The sequence below is a fragment of the Chaetodon auriga genome, chromosome 6 (genome assembly GCF_051107435.1).
Source record: "Chaetodon auriga isolate fChaAug3 chromosome 6, fChaAug3.hap1, whole genome shotgun sequence".
Lineage (NCBI taxonomy): Eukaryota > Metazoa > Chordata > Actinopteri > Chaetodontiformes > Chaetodontidae > Chaetodon > Chaetodon auriga.
This window is the reverse complement of record NC_135079.1, coordinates 7,989,813-8,004,164: the sequence shown is the minus strand read 5'-3', so window position 1 is coordinate 8,004,164 and position 14,352 is coordinate 7,989,813. Positions and strand designations below refer to the sequence as shown.

Here is a 14,352-nt window from a genome sequence, read left to right as displayed (position 1 = left end):
CCGTGCTCGCTGGCGCGGCGTGCTGCTTTAAAAGTCAGATCTGCCGATACACACTGTGCTCCTACATCTAAGCCAGGGCTCATTGGCACTGGAGGCAATTAAGTTCACCCATGCAAGTCAATTCAATTATGCATCTGTGATGAGCCCTGAAATACCACAGAGCAAAACGTATGGTGTGGCCTCACAGCAGGACACTCTGCTTTTGCAAAATAACCCGTGAAATCTCGAGGTAGACTGTTGATATTAAGGGAATATTCACGTTTATGTCATTTCCTGTAAAGCCTCACAATAAGAAAATAACCAGCATGTAAAGATTTTTTTTTTTCAGATGTTGTACAGACAGCACAGGTGAAGTCTGGGACATCACAGCACAATCAGTGAGAAGAAGAATAGGGAGAAAAGACGCAGGTATGCTTCATAATGCAGCTGAATGGGCTCATACAAAAAGAATAAAGTCTAAATCTTTATAACAATCCTGTTTTTGTCAGCATTTATCCCCTTTCTCCTTCTGAAGACGGTGAGTGAAAGTCATTTTCTCCACTGAGCGAATAGTCGATCATGTTGATAAGAAGGCCGGTGGGGGGGGATGGGGGGGGAGTTACTCCTTAACATAAGACCAAACAATATGTGTATGGTCGCTAAATTGTCCACGCTCCCTCCAGCAAGACACCCACTTATTCTGGAATTCTGGTTTGGGATCCTGGATCCAGATTTCTCCAGCAGAGTCAGTGGACCTACACTGGGTCTCCTGTACCTGAAGCCATGTTTCCTCTCATATTATCACCTTTCCCAGCTCTGCCTCTTGTAATTGGTTAAATTTATGTTCATTGAGGTGAAGCCTGTGTATAGTTTGCCTACGAGGCCTTTAGTGATTTTTTTTTATTATCAGCATCAATCAGTATCCGAATTATTCTCCAGAACTCAGCACAATCGGGAATCCTTATTTCCTTCAGAGAGAAGTGGCAGAAGCGAAGGTGCTTATCATTCAGCAAAGGGAGGCGACGCTTCGCTCGCTCCGGTGTCTTTACTGTGACGCTGGGAGGAAATGTGGACGGCATGCCGGCCAGCTCAGCAGTTTGATCTCTCCATGGAGCTGAAATCTCTTCGGCACTTCTTACCATATTTTCAAAAAACAAACAATTTGAAGCTGGAGTTCCTCATTAACCCTGCTGGGACAGTCGAGCACCGACAGTGGAGGTATGTCCTTTTAAAGTTAGCTCAAGGTCTGTCCACTCAGCAGGAGCCGACAGGCAGAGCCATGCCCCCCCTCTCATATGGCGGCTTTAATGTTGAGTATCTCGCTCTGGTTCATTTATTATTCCAAATTAAGTGCCGTAAATAACAATCTTGGAAGAATTTTCATCTTAATTGTCCTCGTTCTACTGCCGAGGCCGAGAGGGAGCGAATCCCACCCACCCAGATCATCATGTATTTTCCTATTAGTCTGCTTTGTAATTAACATCATACAGCTGTGACAGGTTTTTCATTAAGACTCCAACATACACTTAATGTGTGGCTGGTACCAATTAAATTGATGCTTATCCATCAGATCTTGTGAAGGGTTACGGCGATGTCAAAGGCATTTTCTGCGTGAAGTATTTGAGCCGACAACAGAGGGTTCATTCATTATCCCTGCACTTAAGCTCAACAAAGATCTTCATCTCCGTTGGAATCTCAACATCTTTGTTTTTTACGTGTGCGGAGCGAAAAACTGAAAGTGAGCAAGCCGAGACCGAACAGCATGTAAAACTGCTGGAGAATAAACCAGCCAGGCCGTAATGGGAAAATAAATGGAGCATTCTGCTTTGCTGTCTGTGTGTGTGTGTGTGTGTGTGTGTGTGTGTGTGTGTGTGTGTGTGTGTGTGTGTGTGTGTGTGTGTCTGCAGAACACACTGAGCTCTCCTAGGAGCTGTAACTCAAAGGGATGCTGACGGGGCTGGAGGAGAGAAAAACAAAGAGTTGTTCCTGGGAAGATGGCTGCTCCTGGCAGCGGATCACAGCTTGCAGAAGCGAGGCGTAGGGAGAGCCTCGAAGTGTGTGTGTGTGTGAGCAATATGTAAAGTAATGGAAATGGAGGTGCACAGCCAAGCTTGCTCATAAAGGATTTGTTAATTAAGTCATTTGAGTAACCTTGAAGCAGTTGATGGTTGGGGCTCACAACATGAGGACTGTTCATACTTGTGATGTCCTGCTCAAGATTTTTGGCTTTAATATTGAGTCTGATCTGATGCTTACTGTGTATTTTTCCTAAATGTCTGTTAAATATGTATCAGCCACATTTAAATAACAGCTTCTGAATTTGGTGCAACCATTGTATCTCAAACTACTTGATCTAAATACTAAAGGTCCTGACTGAAAACTCTGAAGCTGATCATCTTATATTATTGATAACTCAGTCAGCTAACGAGAGGACGTGTCACTCCAGTGGGGTGGAGGAAATATAATGTCCTATTTTGGCTCGTCACCAGTCTCTCTCAGGAGCATAGTTTTATATTTTTAATTTGCTGCTTTTTTCAAATCACAATTGGTGAAAATGGAGTTGAAAGAATGAAGAAAGGTGGCTTAAGAAGAGTGTAATTGATTGAGCTTGATGAAAACAAGCTTGTCGAGGTTAATGTGCTTTTTCCACTGTTTCCTCTCTTCTACAGTACGAGTAAACAAGCTAGCAAAGCTACCGGAAACGAGCCTACTGAGACCTTTGTGTCAGTCATTCGCATCACCTTCACCTTGCAGGTCCATCAAGGGTCGAGTGAAATTAAGCTGTTGGTTGCATTATGGGAAATGTAGGATCCAGTGTTCTCAAAGCTTGACCTCCATATTTTAGCCTCTGTTGCTTAAGTTTGTACCTTTTTTCTCTCAAATGTGACTTCTTCAGCTGTATGAAAGTGCAGCGCTAACGCTGTGGAGTATCCCTTTCATTTGATTTTATCTAATTTAATTGCAAATGCTTCTTGACCCAGGTCTGAATGACGCAAACGTGCAAAGTGCTGTCGATTGCGTCTGTTACATGAGCAGTGTGAGAGGTAGATCAAGGACTCTGACAGCGGTTGTGCAATTACATTATGCACCCTTATTTGCATCGCATGTATTTTTTTTCCCCTGCAGATCTCTGTTTATACTGTACTTATGTAATGCTTTTTACATCCCACTCTCATCAGGAAATGTGTGCCCTTGAATTCAAGGTATAAATATTTTCTTTGTCATCAGGAGCAGCCAAAATAAAAACTGGTCCGTCGTTATTTTTATAGGGAGCCGCAGAGGAGCTAAAAGCACCAACTGTAGACTTTTCGAGGTGCAGCAACAAGCCAGCAGTGGTATAATAAACCTTGTTGTCTTCATGAGCTCTGCTGAGCGCTGCCATTGTGTCTCCTGTGCAGAAGTCTGCCTGTCCCAATCCAATCTCATGCTCTGCCAGAGATATTTCTCCATAATTTGATTCCAAGCCGGAGCTGGGCAAAACACACCACAGGTCATACATGTTTGAATGATTTGTTTAATGCAGAACTCATGAGACAACAGCGGGCGTCCGACAGCGTGTCCGACGGAGGCGTGAAATGATCATGAATGGGATTCATGATGAAATTGGTCAGGACAAGACGACGACTTCAGGGCTGCAGAAGTGACACCTTAAAGTGGTCTTTCATCTTAATTTCATCGCCTAAAGGGCACGTGTCTGACACAGTAGGACATTATTGATCTGTGCGACTAATTTATTTACTTTGATCTCCATTTTTGCGGCCGCACATGGCAGCAGGTTGACATGCCGTTTGAACCGCCACTGACAGCAGTGTCCTTGTCGTGCTCCCCTTTTAGGTCGATACCTGCGCCTGAAAATGTTCCGTGAGGATCATGGCTCCTGGATGACCATGTTCTTCAGCACCATCCTCTTCCTCTTCATCTTCTCACACATCTACAACCTTTTCCTGCTGATGGCTGGGAGCATGAAGTAAGCCATTCAATCTCTCTCACACTACCCTCGTTCTCTGCTTCCCATTTGTTAGAGCCACTGTACGCTCCCCTTTGGCTGGCGTGATTGATCTAAACGTCTCGCCTGAGCAGAGACTCGATACCAGGCTGATTAATCAGCCCGGACTTTAAATCACAGGTAGGTGCAGGCAAGGGGGAGGTTGGTTAATCCTGAAAGATCACCTTCAGCACCTGCACTTATTCTCCCATGATTTTGACTTATTTTTTGACACCTCTCCGGCCAAAAACCCAAAACGCCTTTGCTGTGTCTCCCGTGGCTTGTGCCCCACTGGTCGCTCGTGTTGCCCCGGCTTACCTGCAGTGAAACCACCGTGCACAGCAGAGCTTGACACCCACACATCAAGCCAGTGACAGGAATCCGGTTATGCATTTGCAATGTGTCCGTCTGGAGGAAGGAAAACATGCCCTTGAAGCCAGCCAGCCAGGCACGAGGTCGCCGGGGGGTGATTTACCATTTTGTTTGTTTGGGCTGTAAAAAAAAAAAAAAGCTGTATGGCAGGTGTCTGTTCAGGTACAAGCTGTCAGCAGGGAGGCCAGGGTTGTAATGGGGTCTGTCCATGCAATGCTGCTTTTCCATATTAGCAATAAGCATCAGCTATCCATAAGGTACAGGCAGATGAAGGCTATTAGCTAGCAGGGAAGGTGTTGTGTTTTCCTTTGACCAGAGGGATGAGTTTGTATAATCGGCCCATCTGTCACTTCAGCCAGCGGTGACATCTGCATCCATCTCGTCCGCTCGCTCCGGTTGGCCGAGAGACAGGAAGGGCCGGCCCGCTGAGACGATGAATGATGCTGGCTCAGGGAAAACTTACATTTGCAGTCTGTCTCAAAGAGGATTCCTTTTCGCTGCCTCTCGTTTCAGCCTTGAGAGGTTGAGAAAAGGGGCCTTTTTTGGTCTTGTCAGCGCATGTTTTAACTGTCAGGATTGTTTGAATAGATGACATGGGGAAAATAATGAGTTACTCAGACATTTGGAGTGATGAAATATATAATTTATACCCATCTAACATGTGCAAGTCGCACAGTCTCTGCTCATAAGAGCCGCCTCAGTTGTCCAGATATAGAAAGTGGCACCCATAACAGCCTATTAAACAATTAAACTGTCTGCCACACTAAAACATCCATAATCATTTGGATGTGTGCTGTGCCGTTACTCAACGTTGTAAAGCCTCCCTGGCACAGACAGATGGCGCTGTTGTAAAACGAGTGAACCTGCCTCTGCCGAGACACCTGGTCTTTCTCTGCCCCCCCTCCCTCCTGTCCCTCTTTCCCGCTTGTTTTCTTTCTGCTCCAGCAGTGTGTCCACCGAGGACCCGGGCCCTGCCAAAAACCATTAGTGTTCACATCTCTGTTGAAGACTGACATGTAAGAGCAGTGTTCACACTCTGCCAGGACGGCCCTCAGAAGACGGGCTCCGGGGCTGCGATGGCATGGATGCAGCGGAGTGAGCAAAAAGAGGATGGAGGCTGAGGGGTGGGGGGGGTGGGGGGGCGGTGAAGTGCTCCAGCCCTGATGATGCAGTGAAACTTAAGTCTTTTGATCTATGTCCAAACCCTATTTGCATCGCCCCCTCCTCACACCACACCAACCATCGCCTCACCCCGCAGCGTGGCTGTTGTAGGTTTCGCTTTTGCCACAGCACAAAGGAAAAGTAAAATAAGCCCTTTGTGGCTGCAGCTGCCCCTCTGAGGGAATGAATGGTGTTTTTCCCTTTTCACTGTGAGGCTTTATTACCGCCGGGGGTTTTTTAAAGGGTAGGTGTTTTGGCACGGGTTGGCTGGCTTTGACATCCAGCCATCATGGTGCACTGCAGGATACGCTCTTCTGGTGGCTAGACAGGGCGTCCCGCACACACCAGCCACATATTGTGCATGTCTCGCACCTCGCTCAAGTTAGCCAGGACGTCTGTGTGTGTGTGTGTGTGTGTTTGTGTGTGTTTGGAGGGAGGGTTAGCATCTGTCTCCCTGCTGTCTCCCTGACCTGATGCTGTGTGCTGCCCGTGCCCTTCGCTCATTAATATGCTTTAATTTTCTTTGACCTTTCAGTCGGTCTTGAGCTTGATTTAATTAAAACCAGCGATACACGCAGGAGGAGCGGAGATAAACTGCGCCGCCAGGACAGCAAACAATCGCTGCTCAGAGACTGTGTGTCGTCCGGATGACAAGTATGATGATTAGTCATGTAAAAATGGATTCATCAAAGGCATTATCTCTCAGCTCAAAGAGATTTCCACACCGCGTAATCTTACACATGTCCAACAGTGTGATCGCCAGTATTTAAACAGCCTCTTCCAGGTCAACAGCTATCAACCTGTTACCTGGCTCGTATCGCGGCACCCTGGGAGCTGTAATCCACACTTGTTACCAAACCCTCACATCTGGGCTATTTGCATTTTAATGTAACTGTCAGATTAGGAGGGGGCTGTTTGTGTGAAAGCAGGGGAGTGTGACCGCCCAGGGAGTTTGACGGACTTCATGAATGTTCTGTCACGCCGCACAATCCCATTCCTGCCATCTTTCGGCGCCATTACCAGCCGAAATCAGCCCCTAATTAGATGGTGTTATTTAATTAAGACAGCCCAATGCGTGGCGCACACATTAATCATGACTAATTTAGAGGAAGGGGGTGGCAACGTATGTGAAGGTGGAGGGAGTGGGGGTTTAATAGGGAGCTGGGACAGTAAAGCTGTAAAATGACTTCTATACTTGTGTTTGTTACTCAATAAAGGAGTAGATGGATGGATGGATGTCAGGATGGGGGGGGGGGGGGGGGGGTTGAGCTGAGCAGTGGAAGAGCGGAGTTAGGGATGGAGGCGAGGCCTGCTGCTGGTGGATCTCTTTGATGGGAAGCTGGGAGGGAGGGAGGGATGGATGTGGCATTTGACTACAGCGATACCCTGATCGGGATTAGACCCCATCATATGAGGGTATTTGTCTCTGTTTACCATGATCCTTTGTGCTGCGTGTATGCTAGTCCCCCTCGTCTGTCTGTTTGCTTGTCTGGCACTAAGCTGGGGTAATACCGTGGACAAGTGGATTTAAAGGGCTGAATAAATAGCATGTTGTGGTATGTAGATGCCTCCTGTTGCATGCAATCTCACATGGGACGTGCTGCCGCCAGCATGCAGAAGCATATTTCTAACAATGGGTTCTGTCGTCTGGCTTTCACTTAATGCTGAAATTTACAGCTAAAAAAACTCTTTTTAGATAAACATGACCGTTCAGAAGTTTGGAATACCTGTTTTATTGATGTTTTTCTTCTTTCCTTCAATCACGACTATTTTAAAATAGATAAAAACCGTGTTATTCAGACACCAAGTGTGTTATTTATATTTGAAATAGTTTTGGCCCTGAAAGGCGAATAATTAAATGATTAAAGCGTTCATTTAGTTGATGTCCTCACAGCGTTGCATGACAGGGCAGAATATTGTGGTATTCTTCCCCCAGACTCTCTTCAATTTTAAGTTGTTTTTCAGTCCAGAAAAGTGTAAGTGACCCTGGATCATTACTGAACCACGGCAGTGCAATTTGGGAACCGGTTTTTCTTTGTCCCTCTGCAGTCTGCTCAGTCATTAGACTGAAAAGGTGTAAAATATTCAGCTGATACTGCGCGATCCAAGTCCAGCAGCTCTAACCCTCAGCTAACCTCCTGTATGTAGTTTGAAGCTTTAAGCTCTGCTAGAGCTACACGCCTGTTAATTCCAGCTTGTTGTAGGTATTATTGTGCAGTTTCACACTACGTAAAACTGCACAGATTTTGATGCTAAGCTTCCAGTTTCTTCTTCCATTCTCTCTATGTACACTTAAAGAACACAGAGTAATCAAATCAAGCTTTTGAATGTTCATGTAGATCTACATATAGACACGTTGCAGCTGTCGTATTGATGTGTGTGTCTGGCTGGTTTGCTAACGTAAGCCGCAGGTACGCGTACATTCAGGAGTCAGCTAGTTTTGCTCTATAGATGACTTGTCCCACCCCTTGGATCAGACAAGCCAATCGACAGTCGACGCCAGCAGTTTGAAAGAGTCTGGAAAGCTTCTCCAGCCACAGAAAACCTGCTGGTTTGTGTGTTGTACAGGACTCTGCCACACATACGCATTATTGTAATTTAAATAAAACAATTAGACAAAACTGATTTATTATTACTGAATATTATCATGATTAAACTGAAAGACAATGATGAAACGTGTTCTCCTCTCTTATGTGAGGATAATAAGATTAGACCTGAAAAGATTTGGCAAAGGACAAAAAAAAAACAAAAAAATCAATTAAACAGTTAATTGATTTAGCAAAATGCTCCACAGTCTGTGGTTCCTGCTACACAGCTGTGACATTGGTTGCCAGCCTGTTATGTGATGAAAAACTGAAGATCTTTTCCTGTAGGACTGTTTGAGCTGCTGGTCAGAAAAAGCTAAATATAATTGGTTTGGCCTCAGAAATAATCTAACTATTAAACTTTGAAAATGAAATAACAGGCAAGATGAATCTACGATGAAAATAAGCATTAGTTGCAGCTGGAAACAGAAGTTTGAAGTGACTGATTTGCTCATCAGTTCTGTCATAACATGAGATGCTGGACGTAACAAAACACCACACCAAGCAGTTTTACTATGAAGCCCTGACATAGAAGACTCTGGGTGTTTGTAAAGCGCAGTAAATATCTTGCAGTGCAGATTAATCGATCTATCTTTGCCTTCCTCGCTCTGCCTCTCTCATACTTACGCACACCCACACCGACTTTCTAAGCATATCTCCTGCTGTCTTTCACACTCCTACACATGGACATTACGTTGGTATCTCAAAAATGACTCATTATGCATTTAACACGTGTTCAGTTAGTGTAAAGCTCGTTTTCTCTTCTCTCAGAATATCTTCGAAACAGACTGCGAGCTATATGAAGCAGTGACGTCGTTTCCCATTTGATTATAGTACCCTGCCATTTCTGGGACAGAGGGGAGGAGCGTCAGCGGTTGGTGGCTGCAGCCCTCCACGTACATCACTGTCACATAAAGAGAAACCCAGTTGTAAATAATAAACATCATAAACTCGACAGCGCTGTGTGTCCAGTGGGGATATATAATCCATGGATTATATTATAGAGGAGTGTATGTGTAGCTGGAAGGCGGGGAGGGGTTTTGTACTGTGGCAGGACAGATGAATTGTCCGTGTATGTTTACATGTTAGTGACACGCAGCCACACTGACAGTGAATATCTGATAGTTTTTCAGCTCCATTGTTTGAGAGCTTGACGCTTTGCATGTCGTCCTCCTTCAGTGCATTGACTGATTGATGTTCTGTGGCCAGTTTTCACTAAAATCATAAAGCATGTCCTGACATTTCTGAATACCACACACAGTGCAGAAGTTATTGAAGACAACCAGAAAGAAGCTTTTTCAGTTCGTCAGTTTTATGTTTTAGGAGTAATTAGTTTTTTTTCCCCAGTGGTCTAAAATGATTTCATTTTTTATGTCTGTTTTCTGAAAAATGGCTTTGTCACATGGCTGAAAATGAATGCTTTTCTCCGAAAGTTCACTCTGGAGATGATCAGTTTTCACAGGATAGTGACAATTTGTGGAAAGACAAAAATTATTTGAGGTACGGTCTCCATGATCATATTCAGGATGTGCGTTTATATGAAATTTAGAGAATATCCATCAGTAGCAGTGCAGATGTGTCTTTGATTCCTCCACATCTGTCACTTCTGTCAGTTTCCTCAGCAGTGGAGGATGAACTCACGTTGGTTTCTGACTCCGCTGCATTTAGTGCTTTGCTGGATTTAGTTTTTCCCTCAAATCTTCTTACTTTTACTTTTATTTCATCAGCCTTCATTGCATTGGTAATCATGTTTTTTCTTTGCTAAATACAACGGACCTGATTCCAAAAAAGTTGGGACACTGTGTGAAAGATCAAAACAGAAAGCAATAATCTGTAAACAAACTTCATGTAGTCCATGCAGTAATATCCTTGTTCGCAAAGTGGTGGACCTCGCTCCATCCTCGCTTATGAACGACTGAGCCTGAGCATCAAATTTACAAAAATCAATGAAGCTGATGTGGTAAAACATTAAATATATTGTCTTTGTGCTCTTTTCAACATAAGTAATCATGACTCTGGCCTGGTCAGGTGTCGTTATTGTACAGCAGAAGAGTGTGCTGAGGGTGGAGGTCAGGGTCGATGGATGTACTCTATATTGTTCTAAACGGCGTCTTTTGCCCACTTGTTGGGGATAGCAGTGTACACAGCCTCAGTGTTGAGGTACATGGAGGCCTGGTTTTGGACCCCTCTGTCCTAATGGAAAGCTGATAGGGGGAATGGAGGGCCTGATACAATGCTGAGTGGGATATTGCCCAATGGTATTCACTCCCACTCCTGAGCCAGGGGAATGATAAGGACTAAAAGGACTCAATCTTCAGCCAGTTTAATACAATGCGTGGGCCAATTCTCTGCGCAGCGATGAATTGAGATTGAAGTTTTAAGTTGCCTTGGGAGATGGTATAGTGATAGTGACGAGAGCATGTATTGACAGCTTTATGCTCCCTGGTAACGGCTGCCGCTCAGCGCTGTATACTGTAAATACGAGGTTAGGTACTGTAGTGCACAGTTAGGAGACGAGCAATGCATTTCAATGTGGAGACAGCCAAGGTTGCAATTTAATGTTCTGAATGAGTTCAGCCTTTCCAGGGCAGGAGAGGTCACTCAGTTGTCACTAAATAACTGACAGTCTGACAGAGAAAACAAGTTTATAAACCCCAGCATGAAGGCAAATATGTCCAAGTGGACAGTGAAGAAATGTATGGGAGTCAGGGTATGTGATGACTCAGAGCAGTGAAAGCTCTTTCAGTATGCTGTTTTATAACCTTAATTATCAGTGCTCCCGTGGGCTCTGAAAATCCTTGAGCTGGGCCTTTGATTAAAATAAAATTAATAAACTGTAAACTTTTTCCTTTAATTTGATGAATATTTGGAGTTGTAGAAACTGCTGGCTTTATAGTAAAGTGCGGCATTGCTAAAGTGTTTTTGGCACTATGCTGCAGTGAGGATTGTAGATGAAATGGGCTTTTATAAGTTTAGATGTATTTAAAACTTCTTAAGAGGAGCCACTCCATTACCAAGAGTCTGAAACTGCATGCTTTCATGTACCCGCGCATTGCTTGTATACATTTAATCTGCCACATTTTCATGTGATTAAACTGATTTATCATTGGGTGATGAGGCTGAAATCAATATCCTCATTTTTTAATGACTCTGGCATGATGTGGCAAATGTATGCAAAACCGCATATGAAATAAACAAATCAATGTTCTATGCAGAGAACTGTGTGGCTGTAAACATCATGTGTACACGTGTAAAACAAAAATCAGTCATTAAAAGCTGCTTAAAATGCTTCAAATAATTAATGACATTGTAAAATGAGAGCTTGATATGATCATATCTTTAGCACTGAAACAGATGATACAATGAACAATTTTTATGATAATCATTCAAGCTTCTTGTAAAGTAAAAATACTAAACATTAATGTTTCAGCTTCTCAAATATGAAGACTTGCATCTTCTCTCTGTTTTAGATCATCATACATTAAATTAGAGTTGGAACAATTAGTCAATTAATCGATCAGCCAGTCGACAGGAACTTGTTTGTTGTCACCCTTTAAGCAAAAATTGGGTGTTTTAAAGTTTTTTCTTGGTCATATATGATTGTAAACTGATTCTATTTGTCTCTTTGACTGTTAGACAGACAAAGGAAGAAGATTCATTCATCAGTGATCCACTTTATCTTTGGAAAAGCAACAGTTTGACTGGAAAACTCGAGTTTTAGCAATCTCAAAAACATCACAATGTCACCAGAAAAAAAGCAGTGATCTTGCAGGTCACCACTTTAATGCAACAGTTAAAATGGCCTTTTTCACTGCTTCATGTCAAGCAGGGGTAACGTCCGAACTCCTGACTGTATAACTCTGCTCCCTCTGTGGCGCAAAATTGTAATTTCTTGCATATGATGGAACAAGACTTTGGAAGGCATCGAAATGTCCTTGAATATTATGTCTGAACAAGTGTGGGAAACCTGATAACATTCCACAGAGGGTCAAAGCTGGCTGAGCCGGCCGTGCTGGCACTGACACTGCCACTGGCTCTGCGATTAAGCCACGGGAGCCATTTTGGGGCTGATTATTCATGGTGCTACTGTACTGATGTTCCACTACACTGAATTCTCTCATTAGGTCATCCGGCTCTAAAGGCCATTAAATTTTCAGTCAGCATGAATAAGTCAGAGAGTTCTGCCTCTGATCATGCAGTGCAAAGAGTCCCCAAACTCATCATAGGTGCTCTGCAAAAAAAAGAAAGGCCTCTCTTTCAGCACAGGGGTAACATTTGCTCAATTAAATATGTGAGAAGGGCAGGGGTTGGCGGCAGGGTAGTGTTTTTAGATTTAAAGCCAAGCATGTGGTGCCAGACAGCATTTCCAGAAGTATCGATCAGAGTTTTGCTGTGGGTAAATGACTCCCAATGGGACCTCCTTGGTAACTGGAACAGAGCCAAACCACTGAATGTCTAACTGACTTAATGCAGATATAAATCGCCATTCCAATCAAGGCCGTTTTATTTGCGGGCTCGAGTGAAGCAGTGCGTCACCTGCGGTACTTCACGTTTTGATCGATAAAATCCTGTCAAATCCGTTAAATGCGTGCTGCGATGATGACATATGATTTACACTGTTTCCTTCCAGGGAAGGGTATTTCTCGCACAATTGCTGTAAACAGGTAATTGAAAACAGTTGCCTTTTTGGGTCACCGGTTCGCCGCAATTGCTCACTTGTTCTGTGTTGCCTGTAAGCAATTGTAATGCTTTCCAGATCTGGACTCAGGCATTATGTGAAAAGGCACGAGCAATTAACATTAATTAAAAATGAACACCTATTAAAGCTGCTGCGTTAGCTAATAGCTTGAAAGGATTACCCGCCACTGCTTTTTTACAGATTGTTTAGACTCGTCTGACAAAGACTCATTTACAAAGTGAACAGCACACCAAATGAACTCGTAATGCAATCAGCTAAAAGATGAAATGGAAATGAAAGAACAAGGGAAACATATACGTACAGATAGATAGATGGGGGAAATGAACCATACACCAGCAAGGTTTAGACCAGATTTCCCAGAGCCCTCTATGCAATAGAAAACCTTTTTATTGGTGTTTTCTGGCGGCCAGAAAATGACCAGGGAAAACAAAGACGAATGGAGCCATTGACTTCAAATACGACCCCTTGAAAGCACAGCCAGAGTCCTATCCATCGCCATCTATTATATTCATGAGTGTGACCTGTGGGGGGTGACAGGGGGCTTGAGCAGGAGGTGATGGGCGCCCACCTGCTCCACTCAGCGTCTAAGACACTAGCTGCCAGGAGATCAAACAGGCCCCCTCGCTCCCCTCTGTTCTCCTCCTCGCTTCCCGGCACTAGTCCCATAAAGGAGGCGACTGACCCACTTTTCCTCCCTCCATGTGCTATTACCTGGAGAAAATGGAGTGATGTGGTGCGAGTGTGTTGGGTGGGTGGGTTTGCAGGGCTGAACAAAGCTTCTCATCTTCACTTACTGTACAGAGATGAAGGCGTAACTAGGACTCCAAAGAGAGCATGTCATTTCTTATCAGATACTATTGCATGTGAGATTGTTTCTCTGATGGCGTGTCATGGCCCAGTCTATGTTTTGCTTCTGTGCTGCTATAGCTGATGTTAACCGAGCTCACTCAGATCCACTGCGTTAACTGGAGGGATCTCAATGGGATGGCAGTGTTGATTTGAAATCAACTAGACACGAGACAAATTTGCCAAACAAATGGGTAATTTGCCAAACACTACAGGACCAAATGAAAGCGGTGATACTGCATAAATTCCTTCGCGCTGGTGTAAATTGTTTACAATCCTTAGGGCTTTATGGAAGGTTAAGCCCATCGCTCATTGTTTTCACAGGATTAGATTGATATTGATCGACTGTGACAGCTAGCATCATGATACTTAGTGGCAGTGACCATTTTCTCTCTTGCCCTGCACTGCCTCTCCCTCTGTTGGCTCTTTTTGTCGTCCTGCCACCTTTTTTTCTGCCTGACTTTACTACCCTCATAACATATACTACATTTTTTATGTCCTTTTCACTCTTGGTCTTCTTTCCTTGCAGGCCTCACATGGTGACAGAGTACATGGGCATCAGGAATGAGAGCTTTATGAAGATTGCTGCCGTGGGGACGTGGATGGGAGACTTTGTCACTGCTTGGATGGTGAGGTTCCAGCTCTTATGTATCCTAAACATTAGATGATGTTTGCATTAATGAAAGGAAAGATTTAAGTTTACATCGATGAATTTTAATCCTGTG

General features: G+C 44.0%; 1 protein-coding gene across 1 annotated transcript in view; it reads left to right on the top strand.

The window, feature by feature from the left end:
• Positions 1-14,352, top strand: part of tmem117 (transmembrane protein 117) — a 45,306-nt gene that overhangs the window by 16,841 nt on the left and 14,113 nt on the right. The window contains exons 3-4 of the mRNA XM_076733622.1: positions 3,814-3,946; positions 14,157-14,256. Coding sequence (XP_076589737.1) covers positions 3,814-3,946; positions 14,157-14,256 — 233 coding nt within the window. The remainder of the gene's footprint in view (positions 1-3,813; positions 3,947-14,156; positions 14,257-14,352) is intronic.